General features: G+C 34.3%; 2 protein-coding genes and 1 long non-coding RNA gene across 3 annotated transcripts in view; 2 read left to right on the top strand and 1 right to left on the bottom strand.

The window, feature by feature from the left end:
* The first annotated feature begins 326 nt into the window (after nucleotides 1-326).
* Nucleotides 327-3,699, top strand: LOC117100945 (protein LTO1 homolog). The gene is made up of 3 exons (XM_033240789.1): nucleotides 327-470; nucleotides 803-979; nucleotides 3,513-3,699. Exons 1-3 carry the CDS (start codon nucleotides 397-399, stop codon nucleotides 3,697-3,699), a joined length of 438 nt encoding a protein of 145 aa, XP_033096680.1. The 5' UTR covers nucleotides 327-396.
* A 204-nt stretch (nucleotides 3,700-3,903) lies between these two features.
* Nucleotides 3,904-5,820, top strand: LOC117100938. Its single transcript, XR_004444195.1, has 2 exons — nucleotides 3,904-4,505; nucleotides 5,741-5,820. It is a non-coding gene; the product is annotated as an uncharacterized LOC117100938 (long non-coding RNA).
* A 4,237-nt stretch (nucleotides 5,821-10,057) lies between these two features.
* The window catches only part of LOC117100937 (fructose-2,6-bisphosphatase TIGAR-like), a 15,764-nt gene continuing 4,749 nt past the window's right edge, over nucleotides 10,058-21,072 (bottom strand). Inside the window, exons 2-6 of the mRNA XM_033240779.1 lie at nucleotides 19,156-19,193; nucleotides 15,174-15,292; nucleotides 13,982-14,053; nucleotides 12,909-13,019; nucleotides 10,058-11,131 (exon numbers count right to left, since the gene is read on the bottom strand). Of these exons, the coding sequence (XP_033096670.1) occupies nucleotides 10,478-11,131; nucleotides 12,909-13,019; nucleotides 13,982-14,053; nucleotides 15,174-15,292; nucleotides 19,156-19,193 (994 nt within the window). The 3' untranslated portion in view covers nucleotides 10,058-10,477. The remainder of the gene's footprint in view (nucleotides 11,132-12,908; nucleotides 13,020-13,981; nucleotides 14,054-15,173; nucleotides 15,293-19,155; nucleotides 19,194-21,072) is intronic.

Raw genomic sequence — 21,072 nt, 5'->3', positions numbered from 1 at the left:
AAAGAACATAGGGCCTAGGCTATTTAATATTATGATGTAGCTGGGCATGTGTTTTATGGTGATAGATTAATTAAAAGAAGTTTAACATTGTTCTGTGTATATTATTTTGATGCAATTTCAAACGAACGGCCCCTGATTTTCCTGTAATTTTTGCAGTATTTCAAATGAATATGTACCCACATAACTGTCTTCTAATCGGATTAAATTCTGGTCGAATTTTGGCCGATATTAAAAACAAATTTGGCCGTGAGATGGCGTGTGTTTGGCCGTGAAGCCTGTCGACTATCTGGCAACCCTGGAGGGAAGGACGTTATGAAATAGTGCTGCAGAACAGAATAGCTGCAGGAGGAGGGCCTAATAAACAATTAAAAAAAAAGCTTGACTGTCACAATCATTATGGCCGAAGTTAAGGAAGGAACACATGAGGAAGTCTTTGACATATTTGATTCAATTGTCTGCGCCGAGGAAAGGTAGGTAGGCCTAGACTAGGCCACTAATTGGTTAAGTTTAGGCTAGGCCTAGTACTAGGCTACTGTTGTATGTAAAGAAGTGGCCTCGGACTAACGAAAACGGTCGCTATCTAGGGACGGGTGGCCTAATTAGGGAGCGAATAATACGCCTGGGGCTGGCTATCACCCGTTGTTTTTATTTCGTTATGATATTGGCTTATTGATATTACATATCTTGGAATTAAAATGATAAACCCTTCTTGTAACTTTATAATTTATTTTTAAGAGATTTTTAGTGGACTTTTATGTTTTGTTTTAATTTTTTAATGGATTTTCTTTATTTTTTTTTTAAGGTTTGAACAAAATGGATTTTTGAATGGTCTTCAGGAGGGGAAGGAAAAAGGAAAGAAAAGTGGTTTACAAAAAGGGTTAAATTTAGGCAAACAAATTGGCGAAGAGATTGGCTTCTATCAAGGATTTGTGTTAACATGGAAGATAATATTGGAAAATTCAGAAGAAAAAAATACAAAGTACAGTATTTATACAATAATAATATGGTTTTCTCTCTAGCTAGGCCTAACTCTCAGACCCCTCTAATCTGAGAACACTTTTTCAAAGAGCTAAATATTACAATCTTTTAACACAATGCTAACCCTCATTGACATTGGAGATGAGACTACCCCAAATATTCAAGTCCCTAAGGTGGTCTCGAATTAGTATAATTGTTATAAATTATATACGCATATACACCCAACATATCAAAACCTGAACTGGTGGAAGCTATCCAACTTGAGGTCACAGCTTTAGCCTACTCTGTACGCTGGAAGGCCGCAATCAACACACAGTCTTCTATGCATACCGGTACACAAACACGGAGTGCGCGCAACCTTAATATGATATCCTCTGCATGCCATTTTTACCATCGACGCATTGCTCCTCCTAAAAATAATACCGACATACACATTGAGACATCACTTCGTAACCTTCAACAAGACATCTCCTGCATTATTAAGAAAACAAAAATCAGTAACACTCCCAATCTTTCACAGAAACAGAAGAGGGCTATAACTGACCTTCGTGACACTGATAATATCACTATAACCCGCAGTGATAAAGGAGGGGAAGTAGTGATCATGCATACACAGGACCTTCTTCGATTAGAAAATGAAATGATCTCTCTGACACCACAACATACTTAAAGCTTGACAGGGATGCCACACCCAAACTTCGTCTTAAAATAAACCACATGATAAAGGACGTACTCTATAAACAAAATTTTCCATCAAGCCTCATAAACCGTCTCACTACACCCCCTACAGCTAGGACCCAAGTATTTTATACACTCCCTAAAACCCACATAAATCCCATTAGCATCAGACCTACTGTATCAGCTTGTAGAGCCATCTTCGAAAGATTTAGTTGGCTCTTACAGTTTATTTTGAGCCCTCTCCTGGTACATGTTTCCGCACACATCAACAATACCCCCCAACTCTCTGTCTCCTACGACGTTGTATCTTTATACACGAACGTGGACACTGGTGAGGCAATTTAAACGGCCATTGAGTATGCCACTCAACACAAACTTGAACAATACGGACTTACACTCACCGATCTTTCAGACCTTTTACACCTTTGATTGGATAACAACATCCAACAACATTTGTGCATGCTGACAATTTTTATCAACAAATACAAGGCTTAGCAATGGGAAATAGCCTCAGTGGTACCCTTGCTATTCTCCGTCTTGATAGGTTTAAACGCTCTTCTATTTATATGGGCCCCATACCCAGACCTATTGTTTACATCAGATATGTGGATGACACTGGGGTTATTGTCAAAGACACTAATCACGTGCATCTCCTCCTTGAACATATTAATGCTCAACATCCCACCATCAGGTTTGAGATGGAATTACCTGATGCAGATGGATTCCTACCAATACTCAATGTTAAACTTGGGATCAATTCAGATGGATCGATTTCCACCAAATTTTACACTAAAGCGGCCAACAAAGGTATCATTCTGCATTACAAATCGCACCATTCCCTTTTCATTAAAAAAAGCAGTGGTTACCAATGAATACAAAAGAATTGGTAAATTACTGTATGTACAGCAGAATTTGTGGACGAAGGGATTGGGATTTTAAACCATAAACTTATGAACAATGGATATCCCCGCCACTGGTTGAACCCTCCCGCTCACACTGCGAATAAATCTCGGGGTTTTACAAACCTCACCCTTAAAATTCCCTTTGTCAGCGATCAACTTAATACCCAGATACGGTTAGCCCTTAAACGAAATAACATCAATGCTAGAGTGGTTAATCCCCGTCCATACACCATTTCTCAATTTACTAAAGCTCGTAAGCCTAATCTTGGATGTATCCTAGTCCGATGTCCTTTAAAAAACAACATCTGCTCATCTTACGAATATGTTGGTTCCACTATCAGGGCGCTTCACTTTAGGGTGATTGAACATCTCGCTTCGGCTCGTAAACACAGCACCGCCTCTGCGCTCGGCGCAAACTTTGGTGAATCTCATCCTGCCGTGAAAGACCCCGATATCCTGGTTTCCATCGTCAGAAGAGCGCCCAAAGATGAATTGCGCTTTCGTGTGTTGGAAGCACAATGTATCAATCGCATTAGGCCCTCTATAAACTGTTAGAATGAGCTTAGTGACGCTTTCCTTATTACTTGATTTTTTTTTTTTTTTTTTTTTTCCCTTAATACTTTCCAACACCTGTTGCTTATTAGCACAGTATATAAGACCTGGCCTGCCTAATTCCTGTCTCAGTTGCTGATGTGTCATTGATACGACAAAATATTCAACACTATTCTTGTGGATTGCTATATTCACTCTTTAGGTCATTTAATACATATTCCCTTTTATTATGAGAGTGAAAAATCAAGCGATATTTGTTCAACTTATGTATATATGCATTATTATTTTATTATTTGATATGACAACTGTTTTATTAATTTTTTTAAATGAAATAATGTTTTGTGTACAATATGATGTTAAATATTTTTATACATTTTCAATAATCCTTGTTGATGATTTCAGGAAATTGAAAGCTCTTAAATCACTGCTCACCATGTTACATAGTTTAAAAGTATCGGACCCAACAGTGAGTGATTACATGCAAAAGTTGAGTCAAATCAGGGCAAAGTTCAAGCCTGTCTCTTATACACATCTAGATGTGTATAAGAGACAGGTGGTACCCTTGCTATTCTCCGTCTTGATAGGTTAAAACGCTCTTCTATTTATATGGGCCCCATACCCAGACCTATTGTTTACATCAGATATGTGGATGACACTGGGGTTATTGTCAAAGACACTAATCACGTGCATCTCCTCCTTGAACATATTAATGCTCAACATCCCACCATCAGGTTTGAGATGGAATTACCTGATGCAGATGGATTCCTACCAATACTCAATCTTGGTTTCCATCGTCAGAAGAGCGCCCAAAGATGAATTGCGCTTTCGTGTGTTGGAAGCACAATGTATCAATCGCATTAGGCCCTCTATAAACCGTTAGAATGAGCTTAGTGACGCTTTCCTTATTACTTGATTTTTTTTTTTTTTTTTTTTTCCCTTAATACTTTCCAACACCTGTTGCTTATTAGCACAGTATATATAAGACCTGGCCTGCCTAATTCCTGTCTCAGTTGCTGATGTGTCATTGATACGACAAAATATTCAACACTATTCTTGTGGATTGCTATATTCACTCTTTAGGTCATTTAATACATATTCCCTTTTATTATGAGAGTGAAAAATCAAGCGATATTTGTTCAACTTATGTATATATGCATTATTATTTTATTATTTGATATGACAACTGTTTTATTAATTTTTTTAAATGAAATAATGTTTTGTGTACAATATGATGTTAAATATTTTTATACATTTTCAATAATCCTTGTTGATGATTTCAGGAAATTGAAAGCTCTTAAATCACTGCTCACCATGTTACATAGTTTAAAAGTATCGGACCCAACAGTGAGTGATTACATGCAAAAGTTGAGTCAAATCAGGGCAAAGTTCAAGCAGGTTTGTCATTTGTTTTACAGGCCTGTCATATTTTTAGTTGCGATTTCATAGATTCCAAAAATCCTGTTTCTATTATTCATCATAGTTACTGCACATTACTACGTTTTACCAGACTTTTTTTGCAGACTTCTCAAGTACTGCGGAACGTCCGTAGTTAGGCCTATTTTCTACAGAAATTTTGCCTAAATACGGATGTATGGAAATTGACGAAAATACTACGGAAATTTATCATAGCCCTAGGCCAATAAATAAATAAGTCTTAAAGTCCAGAACAAATAACTTTTCCATCAGGATCTTTGGTTACATTGTCCGTAGACAACTATTACAATAGTCGGATTACTGATAAATTGTTGTGAAAACTCAGAAAAAATGACCTGAAAATCTTCGTCCTGTTCTGTTTGTTTTGAAATTCCACATCAAATGATAGACAATCTGCCCAAAGACAATCGAGCCCATTTTCAAAGTAATTATAACTCCATACTTATATCTTGCACTCAAGGCAAATTATTTTGTGGTGCTATAGATATTTTTCGTTTACTATGGAAATCTGAAGACATAGTTATGGAAATGCATTTTACGAACTTGAGAAATCTGTTGTTGAATATTTTATAGAACTTTTGTTCGGTGTTTATTATATATTGTTCACTTGCAATCTACTCTTTTGTCTGTTATTTTCAATTATATTATTTCTTTCAATGTAGGTCTTTATTACTAGTATTGCATGGTTAATTTTATTCAGTGACCTTTTAGCATATATAATATAGGCTATTTATGAGTACAAGGATTTGATGTTTGTAATTTTCAGCTGTCAATGATTGGTTGTATTTTATTATAGGTTGCTTTTGTTTGACATTTTATACATATTTTCAGTCTTTTCTCTTTGGTTGCTGTTTTGTATTTGAACTTAATTAAGTAATATTAATATTACAGTGAAGTTGATTATACAATATAATATTGTTGCCTGTGTGATGAAATGTATGCAATATGAACATCTTTGATTACACTGGTACATTATAATAATAATTAAATAATAATTTTTTTTTTAGTGTTGTTTATCTTAAAATGTTGTGCCAAATATATATAATAAATGGCCAATTAAAAAAGAATGAAAAAATGAGTATATAGTACATAAATATTTAATGTACTGTTTTAAGAATAATGGATGAATAAATTCAGGTGAAATTTGTTGATGATGGAAGATGAAAATAATGATTGATATGATTATTATCTTGCAGGTTACCTCTCTTCTAGGAGTACAGGTGCAGTTTGGTAATACAGAAACTACTAAGGTGCAACAATCGTTATCATTTTGAAAAAAAAATGATTAAGTTCAAAACACCTGTGAACATCTGGACTGTATGTAGTGTCAATCATGATTAACAATGCATTGCAAGGTAATTATATCTTCATACTTCTCTGTGATTTTTCAGTTCCTTGTTCACAAAAGCCATCATTGCAGCTTCCCATTCAAATAGACCTTTCCAAAACTTAACAACTGACCAATAACAGTGCTAAGCATTCAGGCTTGAAATGTTCAATACATTGTAAGATTACCTATACGACAAAGGTATAAATCAGGCCCGTAGGCAGAGGGTGCGGACACAACCCCCAAGTTCCAAAAGGTCCACTTTTCTAAACCTATTATTTCTGTAAATTGTTCCTAATTATCACAAAATACTATAGCATGCATTGCATTATATTTTTGCCAGCTTTTCTAACCATTGATTTTTTAAAATGTGGTATGAAATTTATTAGAAATTGATTGGCTCCGGTGATTGCAGATTGATCCATAATGTGAACAATGTTATCTGTAGGCTTACAGATGTACAGGACAATGTTACTTCTTCAGATCCCAAAAACACCAAAATTGATGAAAATTTAAATAAAATATTTTAAAAAATTTTTATTTATTTATTCATTCTGAAGTAATTATAAGTCAAAACATTCAAGGATAAAAACACAGAAAAGTACAAAAAGCAACTTATTTCCACAGTGGTCCCTAAATGAGAATACAAAAATTACAGAATAATAATAGAACAATGAGGAAACAATACAATAAATATACATTTTCAAAACATGAGAGTAAGATTCAACAAAAATTGACATCATAAAATTTAAACTATATATTATGAAGTTAAGGTAAATAGTGGTTCTTAATGAGTTTTTTGAATGTGTATATGGATTTGAATTCATGAATTATGTGTTTAAGAAATCCATTATATAAGACCCTCAAAGTGCTACTTTGTTGGAGCCTCCCAGGGCTTTTCCCATAAACCCCCTCCAGGCCTCTGTTGGAAATTATCAGCTCCAGTGATTGCAGATTGATCCATGTTATCTGTAGGCCTACAGATGTTACAGGACATAAAAAGTTACAACTTCACAGGGCAGATTCAAGGAAAGAAATGGGAAAAAAAAATTATTATTATATTTAGATCTGAGAGTGTCATTTCCAACCATGTAGAGGTGCGATAATTATTATTTTTCTTATGGTATAAACCATCTATCTGTGAAAGTTCCCCCCCCCCCCAATTTCGAATTCCTGGATTCGCCAATGAGGTGCCATAATCATTTTATTTTTTTTCTTATGGTATAGACCATCCATCTGTGAAAGTTCCTCCCTCTCCCCCCCCCCCACCAATTTCGAATTCCTGGATCCGCCAATGCTTTAAGTCCCTAAACAATACCCAAATCGAAAATCTTCCTACAGGCCTGTAACTTCATGGAAATTCCCCTTAATGACTATTCTAAACAGCAGGGCTGCGGTGTTGTCTGGGCATGATGAACTAAAACTACATGCACTGGGCGAAACTAGCAGTTAGAGTTTGTGTGCAAAATTATGGCTATCCAGCTTAGTAAACTTTGTGTAGAAAATTCTTTGTATAAATGGTTTGTTTATTGTTACGATATTGAGATAAAATACACAGAAACTAACAAATCTCTTTTTGCATTATGGTGGCCGTGAAAAGGGCTGATGTTTTGAGTATTTTTTGGTTTTTTTGATGACTTCATCATCCATAGGTGGCGTACATAAAATGGGTGTTCTTAAAACAGAGGTACGTAAAAATGAGGTTCTACTGTAATCGAATGAGTGTTTCTATAACTGAACTCATTCATTTTTCAGAATGGCTGATATAAAAGGAAGGACGCAGGCTTGCGCTTTGAAGAAGCTGGGGAGAAACTGCCCCTCTAAGGTGTGGAGGGAGAAGCCCCTTCAAAGCTGTAGATGAAAATGACCTTTCCAAGAGGCTAAAGAAAAGCTCCCTCATCCCATATGTGAAGGAAGAAGGCTTTTTCAAGAGTTTTTAGAATCATGTATTGTCCATGCTGATTATGCATCTCTAGAAATACTTCCAGTGACCAAAATTACAAATTGTGTACTACAGTATACAGTGTTAAAATATTAATATTCTTTATACTGAATTGTGTTCAGTAAATACCTACTGTCCTCTCACAGGGCCCAGGTATGCTTTAAAAACCAAGTCTCATAATAACAACACGGGCGGACTTGCCGTGGGCCCCCCCCAACCTTTCATTGGAAGTCAAAAAAGAAAGAAAAAGAAATGATTGTCCAATGCGCCTGAAAGGTTATTTCGGAACGTTTAGAAAACAAAAAATTGTAGTGTAATATTGTCTCAATCGCGCGCAACACACACCCCCCCCCCCTTCCTTTTCGGACATCTCTGGATCCACCCCTGGAGAGTAGAGTGGAGTGGTTTAAAAAAAATAAAAAAATCCTGCTGTTACTGGAATTTAACCCAGGAGCACAGTATTTCAAGGCAAGCATCTTTAACAGCAAGCCATTCAACTCCACTTGTAATTGGAAGCACTCTGATACGTGAAAATTTTAAAATATATGTATTTAGCACTTTGCAATTAGTACCATTATATACTTGCATATAAGACTGGGGTCGTGTTATAAGTGGGTTGCCTTATACTCGAGTATATACAGTAGATCTCGTGGCTATCGTAAATGACTGAGGTAACAATGTGGAAAAGCGCTCCGACACTTAGTTGTAAATATTATTATTATTAATTTTCACATCTGTTGGATTATATATGTAGCGATATGGTGTAATATATTGTTTAAAGAAAAACTGTCTAGGCAACCAGTCCATTAGTGGCTTCTGTGGTTGGGAATATGGAACTTGGGTATGTATGCTTGCATAGATTAGTGTAGTTAGTATTGAGTTTTACAAGTAAGCAGTAGTATTAATAAATAGAACATTATTGGAATCTTTATTTTGTTGCTTTCTGTTTTATTTTGTTTGTAGCTGAATTTAAGATCCTGGATGGAAGTTTACTTTATGTCCAACTATATAGATAAAACTAATATTACAAGAAGTCAAATAGGTGTGTTTGCTCCACACTCCAAACTTTGTAATATTAAAAGTGGAACACTCTGTGTGTTCACCCTTAATCGAAGCCTCCAGAAATGTTTTGCCAATTGAATGGTTGAGCAGTATGGTAGGGGAACTTGGTTTAGAATCCCACTCATCTAGAATTCTAGTTGCTGATAAATTTTCAGCCCAGGGTACATAACTCCAGGAGTGCAGATTATCTGGTTAATATGAATCTAACAAGGAATGTATGGAATGAGGGCAGTATAATAGAGACAGTAGACCTAAAAGATATCTATTAATCAATCAGCTATCCTATGTGTTTCTAGAGCTCCTATTAGAGGCAGTAGATCTAAAAAAGATCTAATAATCAATCAGCCTCATGTGGGTAGTAAAACAGGGGCAGTAGAGATAAAAAAAACATCAATCAGCCAAGTGTTTCTAAGAGCTCATCATCAAAGCTAAATATGGTATTGTTCAATTAAACTCAGCCAAACCGGTACTCTTTATTGTGTATGGTATTTAGGTTTTTTTTTTCCTTAAATTTTTTTTATTTTGTCCTTCAGGACTATATCATATTCACTAATTAGTATAATGAATATTCTTGCATTGAAACCTCTTGTGTACATTTTAGTGAATTCTTTTTAAACTTTTGTATTGTGCTAAACATCAGGAAAAATATAATGTATACTTGCAGGGGAATAGGCTGGTTTCGGTCTGGGGATGCAAAAAATGAGAATGCAAACTAAATCCCAGAATGCGGAATGGAATCCATATCCAATAAAAAACTTAATGGTCATTTTTAGTATTTAAACCCACTTAGGAGTGGTTCACAACTATCACTACTGTACAAACAGTGTGCTAGGGGGAGGGGGAAAGAAAAATTTGTACACTTTTACACATGCATAAAATTGTTGGTCCAAAATAACATGCATTATTTAAAATAATAGATTTTTACAACCAATCTATAATGCAACCATGAATATAATATACATTTTTAAGTAAAAAAATTCCAGTACTTTAGCTGACTTCACAAAAAATGGAGAATAGTTTTGCAAAAACAACATTTTGTATGTACACTTTCAGAAGGGAAGGAGGGGATACTGAAAAAGAGCACTGTTTGTACACTTGTGAAAATGACCCCTTAGTGGAACTAGTTTCCTAGTAGGGAGAATGGGTTCCCAGCCTACACCCATAGAGTATCTTATATTAATCTTTGCCATATTTTAACATGTCTTCTTTTAAAAATATAGCTCGGTCAACACGAAAACGGGTAGTTCTGATTGAATAGCCAATAATAAAAAAGAAACATCAAAACCCATCTTGTCAAATATAAATCTTTGTATTTGTCTGTTTTTACATATCATGCTTTATATAGAATACACAGATGTTGAAATATCATCTTAGTACATGCCAGCTTAAAAAGTTATATTTATTTGCAATAAATACAATCAATACTGTTGTACTGGTATGTACGTATAAATTGATATAGATCTTGGCATTAAAAACTTTATTGCTCAAAAGGTACCAGTTTCAATATTAATGTCTTTATGAACATACTTTTTGGTGTTAAGTATAATTCAACACGGTACTAAGATGTCTCGTACATTGTGGAATGCATCGGTCCGTATGATGTCATTTACCATTTGATTGTGCGGAACAATACTTATGTGCACCTGGTAGGTGCTGAATGCTATGAACCATAAGGCACTCAACCTGCAACACCTGTCCATCATCACCTATATGTACCATAAACTGTGAAACACCTGTGTTAGGGCTTGTTCGTAATGCTTTTCCTTTCCCGCCGGGAATAATACAGTTCAGATCCTCTACAAAATAACGTATCATTTCCTTCAACAGAACCCCATGACTGACAATCAGGATATTTTCTCCGTTCGGACTCTGCGCGGCACTTTTTGTCAAATAGAAGGGGTTGTAATCCTCTCTGTTGCTATCGGGGCTCCCAGCCGTTTCACAGCCATTTTTAGTCCTTTGTGTTGATACCAGTTGGTTCTCTTTTGTTTCTTTATCTTTTTCCCTCTTTCCCCAACATCCTAGACATGCACTGGCATCTAACCTACCGGCTAAACCGAGGTATTTTTCTTTTGGGCTATCAGGGCTTTTGCTTCCTGTTTTTCCTTTATCAAAACGAGTCCATTTGTAGAAGCGGCTCCTGCTCGAATTGGTAGGGCTACCGTTAGTGGCTTCCCTCGTTTGTTTTTCGGCTTTCAACATCTGTAACGTGCTTTGGCACAAATTGTGGAAGAACTGTGTGGCCCTGAAGCGTACCTGAAATGAGAAAGAAATGGACATTTTGTTTATTAATAAGTCAACCACAAAGAAAGTTGTACCTAAGTATGTTGAGCGGACAACATGAGCTAAAGTCAAGGTGCAAGTGGATTATAACATCTTTGTCTTCACTACAGTGGACATTTCTGCATTGTCATTAAAAACTGAACAATAAAAACAGGTAACAGGGCAAGGAGTACATGCGTTTCCCACAATCACATGCATTGTCCCACGAATGCATGTATTTGCATATGTTTTTACACTTCTTTTGTGGGACCTTTGCAAAAATATCAAAGAGGATGCGCTTAGCGAAAAGGTCTATTCACTTATTTACATATTTTATTTTGCGTCGTGTCGTTTTTTGCAAATTTCAAAATCAACGATTATAAAAAAAAATATATATATATATATGACTATTGTTTTTAGATGTCTGGAGTGTGGCCTGGGTGGTTCAGATGCTTACCAGCCTTCCAATCCTGGGTTCTGGGTTCAACTTATCTCAAAATTTTTAGGATTTTTTAAACCATAGGAAGTCCTTTTGGTGTAAAATGAGCAGCACACTGGTGGACAATTCCGAACACATAAATACTACAGGTACTGCTCTATATACTTTTGCAAAAACCTTTAAACTTCCAGGCTAATATCAATTTAAGGATTTTAATTGTAAAAAATTGTGAAATGTAGATTATTTTGATACCGTAAAACCTTGAATTGCAGCACAAAAGGAAGTATGATATATATTTAAAGTTGTTATGTTTGCTCTGTACAACTAACTGAAAGTGCCTACAGGACACACACAGTAAATAGCCTGGAATGGTGCCAAGCATGCACCACTGAGATTTTCTAGACTGAGACTTAACAGTGCCAATCTGACGCACTCATTAACGATTAATCATTACAGGAATAAACCTTAAAAAATGGGCCTGGGTCATGAGGACATAGAACCAGAAGGGCATGAAGCGGAGATCCACTGTTATTATAATTTCATATTTTGAAAATAAATAAAGTCCATAATTTAGAACAGGACTACATAACAACAAAAAGGAAAACCACCAAGACATCACCTAAAATCACTAAGAACTCATCTAGATGTCACAAATATACAGTATCACGTCTACATCTTGCAAAATTGATTCAGAAAATGTTCCCTTCCTTAATAGCTTTTCCTATCTCTTCTTTCTGGAGATTTGTCCACAATATCAAGTTTGTGAAAAATACCTGTGGTTTTGCTATGATGAGCATGACGATGTCATATCACAGATCTGGGGCAGATCCATAATTTTTTAAACGAGGGTGCACCAATTTCATGTAGGTCTAGATGTAATATACTTTTACAGATAAATATATATCTAATAATGGCATGGTTCGTGTTCAGCGTATGCTGCTACAAAATACTAAATTTTGTTAGTTAATCAAAAGACTTTAGTTTGCATTCACTGTATATCGTCTTCTTGTTAGTTTTGTACGTAACAAGGATCGCACTTGATCAACTCGGACTAGATAGACACCCCTTAAAAAATATGTGGAAATAAAGAAACAAATAGATATAAATAAATTTTTTTGTAAGTATGCATACCATTTGTCAAAAATCTAATTTATTAAAAATAATTTTCCGTTGAAAAATTTTTTTTGTAAAAACAAAAATTGAAAATTCTATTTAAATCAGAGGAATACAAAGTTTGTCATTGCTGTTATCACTGTCATTTTATCGGCTCTAATGTGACCTACACTCTTCAGAAACATAATCCAACATAAATTCAACGACACTTGTAATTACCTCTGGCAGTGATTCGCCACCTTGTGCAGTGTAATCCCTTAATTTGATACCCGCCTTCTCCGATGCGTCTTTTAGAATGGTGAATGACTTCCCTTCCATTTGTCCGTAACTCTGTGAAAACAAAACCATTCAAATAATCAAAATCATAAGTCAGTAGTGTCGTCATAACTGAATTTTCCTATCCCGACTGATCACTACTTCGATATACAGTAGTGCCTTCAATTTTTTGCGTCTCATGTGCAAAAAGCTCAAAGCTGGGGTGATTTTACTAAAGTATGTGATGGAATATTTCATTGCTGGCCAAGCTATGAACGCACACAGCGAACCTAACATATCTCGCTATGGCGCTGATTAACACTAACGAAGCCTAGACCATCATAGGCAAGGCATAGAAAGGCATAGTGGTTATGAGATAACAAGGTGATTGACTTATAAAAGATATGAACAAATAAGGCAACACTGAAATAATTAATAATAATGTTTATAATACATTTTAATCTATTAAAGAAATGTCTACTAGAAGATTAGGGAGCTACCTAATAACCCCTTATACTGTAAACTTCAATATAGCAACTGCTCTACAACCAGTAGTTAGATTAGAGGGCCATAGAAAAGGAGACAGACGTCACAACTGACTTACAAAGCAATTATAATCAAGTAATTTCGTACACTAAAGAAATAGAAGCATTTAGGAGCCATTATTTTCTTCAAACATTTTTTTCAGAAAATAATGGTTTCTTCGGCTTCCATTTCCTATAATATACTCAAAACCTGACTATAATTGCTTAATATAATATAATTGCCTGATTCCTAATATTTTGTACAATATCAATATATTGGATTAATATTATGTGAATATGGTACGTAAAATGCTTTTAAATTTATTTTTTATTTTTAAAATTTTTTAAAATTTTTTATTTATTTTTATTTATTTATTTATTTTTTTCACATACACAGGCTCAGTACTTTGCTTTAGTGCACAGGTTCTAAAATCTGTGGTGCAAACCTGCTTTATCTGTTGTTTATTAATATTATAAATATTGCATACACATAATAGAAACAAAAGCTTTTACCCTTTCTCTTAGTCGTACATCTTGATGAATGTTAAATTGTTTAAGACTATTTGCTTTGATGATCTCTGCTGTCTAAAAAATACAAAAATATTTTGTAAACATTAACAAATGATGTTCAATCTACTGGACTCGCCCTGAATGGTGACATTGTTAATTAATTACCAGTACTGAACAGGAATAATAATTAAAATTGTTGAATAATTGTTGATTATTCATTGTTTATTCACAATAACAAGTGACATACTTAATGTAAGATGCACCTCATTTTTAATTACCTCGTTTTTAATTGGCTAGTTAAAACTTTGAGTTTAATCTGATTGGTTGGTTTTTATTTTTCTTTCTGTTATACTTCTGTAAATATTGTAGACATGTATGGATGGATGAGATTTTCTCATCAGTATTCTTGAAAATGATCATATAGATCGAAACGTTGAATCTCAAAATGTCTCTGTCTCTTTTCGGAGTTACTGTCTTTTTGTTTTATTTAAGACTAATTAATGAATCCTCTGGTTTTTGGAACAGGAATAATTATACCTTATTCCCAACTGTATAAATTGACATTCTTAACATAATAGCAATGGTTACATTTCAGCTACAGTAAGTACCCCATTAAAAAAAAATCAATTTATGTACTGTTCAACACAATTTTAATATACAATAGAAGAGCTATTCAAGCTCCTGTTCACCATCTCTGGACCCAGATCTGTTTCCCCTTAGCACCTTACTCTTTCTCACTCTCAAGATTCTAATATAGCCTCTTGCATATCCACTTGGTGATTACCATAGTTTATTGCGTCCCCACCCACCTACTTTAATAGTCTTCACTGGTACCCTTTGTTGTATCCATACCAGGATTATCGCCTTTTTCAGTCCTAGTAGAATCCTCTCCTTACTGCCTCTTGCACTCCAACCGGTACCCTGGCCACTTTGATCCCACCGGGACCCTATCCTCTTTTACATCACCACATAAAACCATAGAGAAAGACCCAACCCTCACTTTTCTCCTAATCAAAATATTGAAACTCATTACACATGAAAAGTTCTGTAAAAGCATGTACCATATCAATAAATACCAAAGTGTTTGTTGAAATAAAAAAAAAACAAGGATTTAAAAAAGTCCTAAAGAATTTGTTATTGAGTTTAAAGTGATATAATGCATTGGCTGTTTTAGTGGTATGTTGAATGTTCATACCTGCATAGTACGTTTAAGGTCACTGACAAAGGCCTTATTGAAGGCCACATCTCTGAGGTACATTCCTGCATGTATGGCTTGACACTCTCCTTCTTCTGATAATGGTACATCCAGCTGACCTGTGGGAAAAGCAAATTCTTATTACGTTAAATTTTAAAAATGAAATCAGTTGTCTTAAAGGCTGTAAATGAAGGCATAATATAATAATAAAATAAAAGTACTGATTGACTTTATGTACTGACATTTATTCTGAGAGAATGCTTCTGGTATATTGGCTTATCACAGCTTGTATGGAACATCTTCTACTTAAAGAATACATTTGAAAATTGTCAAACACTCTGTAGTCAAATAACTGTCAGAGAGATCTGTGTGACAGGTTGGAGAAGAGAGGGAGGGGGCAGACAAAGCAACAGTAACAACTTAAAAATAATTAATTGTAGTAAAAAACAGAAATAATCATTAAATTGTCTAGATAAACAGTGCTTTGTTCATATCTTTGAGAAATAAAATGTGATTTAATTTCTTGAAGTTATTTATGGGTTAACCAAATAGGACAATTACGTGTGAGCTGGAAACTAAGACGACTGGTCATAACACAGCTCTTACAGATTGTATTTATAATATATAGTATTTCATTTCTGCTAAAGGCGAGACACTTTTTATACCTTGTTCTGTGAACATATTTTTTTAAAGATTGTCAGAGAAGGCCAGAAAAAAATTAATTAAAATTTTGTTTTCTTATACAGTATAGCAAATAGTTTTGCCAAAAAACATCAAGATGGATGAGAAAATAAAGTTGGTGAATGTAAACAGTGTAGTAATGGGATGGTTAAAATTAGGAAAATATAATTAGGAAGAAATACATCTTATTTTTGAAGATTTCAAGGCAGGCGCTGGCCTAATAAAAATAAAGAAAACTTTAATTTTCTTTTCTGAATAAAATTTGTTTTTTATTCAAAATCATCATTACGGTATTAGCGGGGTGGATGGGTTCGCTAAACAAGCCATAAACAAAATCTCGCCTAATGTTATTAACAATAATATTGGGTACAGTCAGTCAAGGCAATCTAATTAAAAAGAAAATCAGGTTAACATTCAATTGATTATTATTTAATTACATTGCACACTGGAGCAGTAGATAATGTGCTATTTCTTCACAGTGTTATTGTGTGCTGTAGCTCTGAGATGGGAAATTGCTATCCTGTAGTGTTTTCATTATTGAGAAACACTGCACTATATTTTACTTTACAACGTGCCAACTCCCTGGGAAATTTTACGTTCAGTAGTCAGTATGACCAATGCATTCAATAACAATATCCTTATTATGAAAGCAATTAATACTCATGACTTGAAACAATGGCTGAAAATACATCTGTCTAGTTAACTGTATCCACTTCTTCAATAACATTACTATTACTGTTATATTTTACTGGGCACCCTGCAAAATAATATAGGGCTGGAAAAGGTGCATTGATGTCAGAGGCACTGCGCATCTCCCCAGAGGCATTTTTAAAAGGGGGGGGGGGGGGAGAATCAATTTGTTATTTTATTTGCTTAATCTTTTAATTTAATTTGTTGGCTTTTCTGAATGCTGAGGACATTGCATACTTTATTATAGCATTTTAGCATGGTAATTTTTAGATAATTGAAACACAGTTTTTTTTTTTATTTGTTGTTTTTATTTGTGTTTATTTTTGCTGCTCCACATAGACTATACAGATAGCATTTGGCACTAGAGGCATATTAAAGTATAAGCTAATTTTCATGTTTTTTTCCATGCCTGAAAATATTATTCTCCCATAACTAGACCATGGTGCCCAAACCTGAAAAAATCCAAATTTGGCCTTAACCATATTTAAAAAATTTAAAAATCGGAATGACCAACCTTGATTTTCAAACACCAATGGGCTTGGGAAACAACAATTTGTTTTGGCCTGTTACAAGGACACTATACAGACAATAACCTATGCATAAATTTACAAAAAAATTGTAAGGACACAGGAACATAACTTGTAGTAGAGATTTTTAATATCACATACAGTAATTTAATTTATTTTATGGTTGAACACAAAGATTTTTAAAGATTTAAAGCTGAACTTACCACACAAAAAACATAATTAAAAGGGAGAAACAAGGACATAATTTGTAGTTTTAAAGAGTAATTTTAATATATCAATATATTTATGTTTCCCCTTTTCATGATGTACCGCATCTCCCCAGAGGCATTTTTAAAAGGGGGGGGGGGGGAGAATCAATTTGTTATTTTATTTGCTTAATCTTTTAATTTAATTTGTTGGCTTTTCTGAATGCTGAGGACATTGCATACTTTATTATAGCATTTTAGCATGGTAATTTTTAGATAATTGAAACAAAGTTTTTTTTTTTTTTATTATTTTTTTTTTTGTGTTTATTTTTGCTGCTCCACATAGACTATACAGAAAACATTTGGCAATGGAGGCATATTAAAGTATAAGTTAATTTTCATGTTTTTTCCCATGCCTGAAGATATTGTTCTTCCATAACTAGACCATGGTGCCCAAACCTGAAAAAATCCATAACGAAAAGGGTCAGCTATTTCTATAATTCAATCTTTAATTAATCAATTTGATATCAAATAAAATAAAATAAAATAAAATGCATATTAGTGAGTGATGGTTGAAAACGAACCCAAATTTGGCCTTAACCATATTTAAAAAATGTAAAAATCGGAATGGCCAACCTTGATTTTCAAACACCAATGGGCTTGGGAAACAACAATTTGTTTTGTCCTGTTACAAGGACACTATACAGACAATCACCTATGCATAAATTTACAAAAAAATTGTAAGGACACAGGAACATAACTTGTAGTAGAGATGTTTAATATCACATACAGTAATTTAATTTATTTTATGGTTGAACACAAAGATTTGTAAAGATTTAAAGCTGAACTTACCACACAAAAAACATAATTAAAAGGGAGAAACAAGGACATAATTTGTAGTTTTAAAGAGTAATTTTAATATATCAATATATTTATGTTTCCCCTTTTCATGATGTACCGTACCAGTCAAGTCATCCTGGCTCAGCAAAAATTCGCATTTCCTGCTCTGAACACCCAAGCCTCGTAAAATGAAAACGATTCAGATGTTATCATTTTCACTTTCGTGAAATTCAGCATTAACTTGCTCTGTCATGCACGGCTAGCTTATATCCTCCGTCTAGCCACTCTGGCTGGTGCCATACAGCATACATTATTCACCAAGGAGGCTCGAGCCATATAGCTTTGCTACACTTCACGACTAATTAGCTTTGCATTCCTCTAAACAAGCCCGTAAACCTAATCAATTCTTCCCAGCATGCACTGTGGTCATCTGCTCACTGAATCACAGTCTTGAATGAAAATACTCATTGTGCATTTACAATACTAAACAGTTTTTTTTCTATCAGACCAAATTTTAAACCATCGGTACAGTATTATTTTGGAGTGTCCCATGGTAAATGTAGAATTTAAAAATTTTTTAAATATAGTTTGTATTCAACCTTGTTATTTTACAGTACACAGTATTATTATATATTAGTACTGGTGTTTTTTTATGAATAATAAGTTAATACAGTTTTAAAGTCAGTCTTTTGCCAGTTATAGTTTTCAGTCACCACAACAGCTTCGTGCTCATGGTACAAAATCATGCACCTTCATACTCCTGGGTGGAAATAAACAAGGACACAAATAAAATTCACAGTGAGAGGTTTGAACCCCGCCCTCAAGGTTGACGGCAAGAACAGCAAATCACTGTGCCGACTGATCCGTCCCACACTGCAAGACATTGTGATTATAAAATTACTAAGAATTGTCACTGGACACTTCCTGTTAATACAACAGCTGATGAAATATAGTAACAATCGAAATATGTCATTTAAACTTCAATAGTTTCATGTTCAATAAAAATCAGGTCCCTCAATTAAAAGCATGCGAAAAAAAATTTGAAATAGCACAACTTACCTTGTATAATCTTGTCTCTGTTTGATTGGGTCTCGCCACTGTAAATAAATGCAGATATAATTTACTACTGTATACAAAAACAATTGAATAATATTTAATAAATAACCTATTACTACTATATAATAAATGTAATAAAATATGATACAATAAAAAAATGTAGCATACTATATAATACAAAAAGTAACATTAAAAATATTAAAATAACAAATTACATAAATTGACACAGTGTCGATTTCGAGTAGTGCCTTGTTAGTAAGGATTGCATTTCAATCCAAAAGTCCAAGTTTAATCATGAAAAGTTCTTTAGAATTTTGTCCCAACCAAAAACAACGACACTCGCTTCTCAAGCTTCATAGCGACTAGGTTTATAGAGCATCAGTGTCAAATAATGCTACATAATTAGTGGACCCGTGTATAATAAATAAGGAATCTGAACGTTATTTTGTTGGTCGATATTCTATTTTTGTATAATTTATCTTACTGCACCCAAACCATCCAAGTACCGATATATAAATTAATCATTTCATATTTTATTCAATCCTGTTTTTACTAGATTTTGGTTTCTTCATTTTCTAAATTTAAGTCTGTAATAAGAACAGGAACCTATGGCCATTCCAGTACAAAATATTATATTTTGACCAAAAATTAGTTAGCACCTAAAAAACAAATAATGAACAACAGATTACAAGCCAAGAGCCTAACATTGTATACTGCAGTAACTACCCGTTGGAGCAGGAAATATACTTAGAGTAAACAGAAATGGAGAATTATTATTGATCAATATTGATTTGCTAGTTGGAAGTACAACTGAGTTTCATTCCAAGGTTTCCAGACAAACACCATATTTCTCCAAATCAACTTCCATCATTCATGAGATTAAGTGTATTAAGTCTAATAAGTACTATAGACAGTATTACAAAAGCAGCATACTGTATCTAAGGTATATTAGCAAGGGGAGGGGATCATGGGTTCATGGTGGTACAGTAGGCTGGGGAAGGAAAAATATTTCCACTAAAGTGGGTTAAATTACTAAAAATTACAATTAAGTTTTCATTGGAGGATTTAGTTCGGCATTCTCAATATGCTCACCCGCAAACAAAACCCAGCCTATGCCACTAGAGTACCAATAGGAAAGTGAGGAGGTGTTAGCTGGGGAATGAGGTGATATTCCAGTCCTAGACTTGGTATCATATTACTGGCAGAAGTATTACTGTAGATTCAATTTCATTCTTCAACCTCCTAGTATAGTACAACATGTACACATTTCATTAACTTGTTGAGGTTGCCTAAGAATAGCAAACTTGTTTGGGAGTGAGGCTTGCATCCTTCCCCACTCAGCCATGATGTAATTGTAATCAATTGTAATCATTACATTCTCTTAATGTAATTGGGTGTAATGGGGAAAAAAGGAAGTAATTATCAATTGTAATTTTTGAAAAATAATTGATTACATTTTCACTGTAATCGACCCTATGCATGACGTTGTATTTCCATCTGGTAAAGATGCAGTAGAATACCCAGCATAACTGCACAGGGACATAAAATAAGTAGGCAACTCTGTATAGAGTACTACAATGTTACATCACGATACCACGTTGATACTACTCTGTTGCTATCATTGCAAAATACGTTCAACCGGATGCCATTTTCTCCACTGACAAACCATTGATCCTAAATTCTAACGTAATTATTAAGATGTTGTATCTTAGATTTTCTTTGTACATTTTAATTAATGATTAAATGTGTGTTCGATAACTAATATAATGCGAGCTTTAGTGTTTTTAGTACATTTTGATGGTAAAATATCAGAAAGCCTATGCAGGCATTCAGGTGTAATGAACGGTAACCAATGTCTGGTTAGCAACAAAGGGCGCTACCTGGCGTTATGACGACACGACTGTGGTACTCTATACAGAA

The sequence above is a fragment of the Anneissia japonica genome, unplaced genomic scaffold (assembly GCF_011630105.1).
Source record: "Anneissia japonica isolate Jap-2015-1 unplaced genomic scaffold, ASM1163010v1 scaffold287793_len260017_cov185, whole genome shotgun sequence".
Classification (NCBI taxonomy): Eukaryota; Metazoa; Echinodermata; class Crinoidea; order Comatulida; family Comatulidae; genus Anneissia; species Anneissia japonica.
This window is presented reverse-complemented; position numbering and strand designations above follow the sequence as displayed.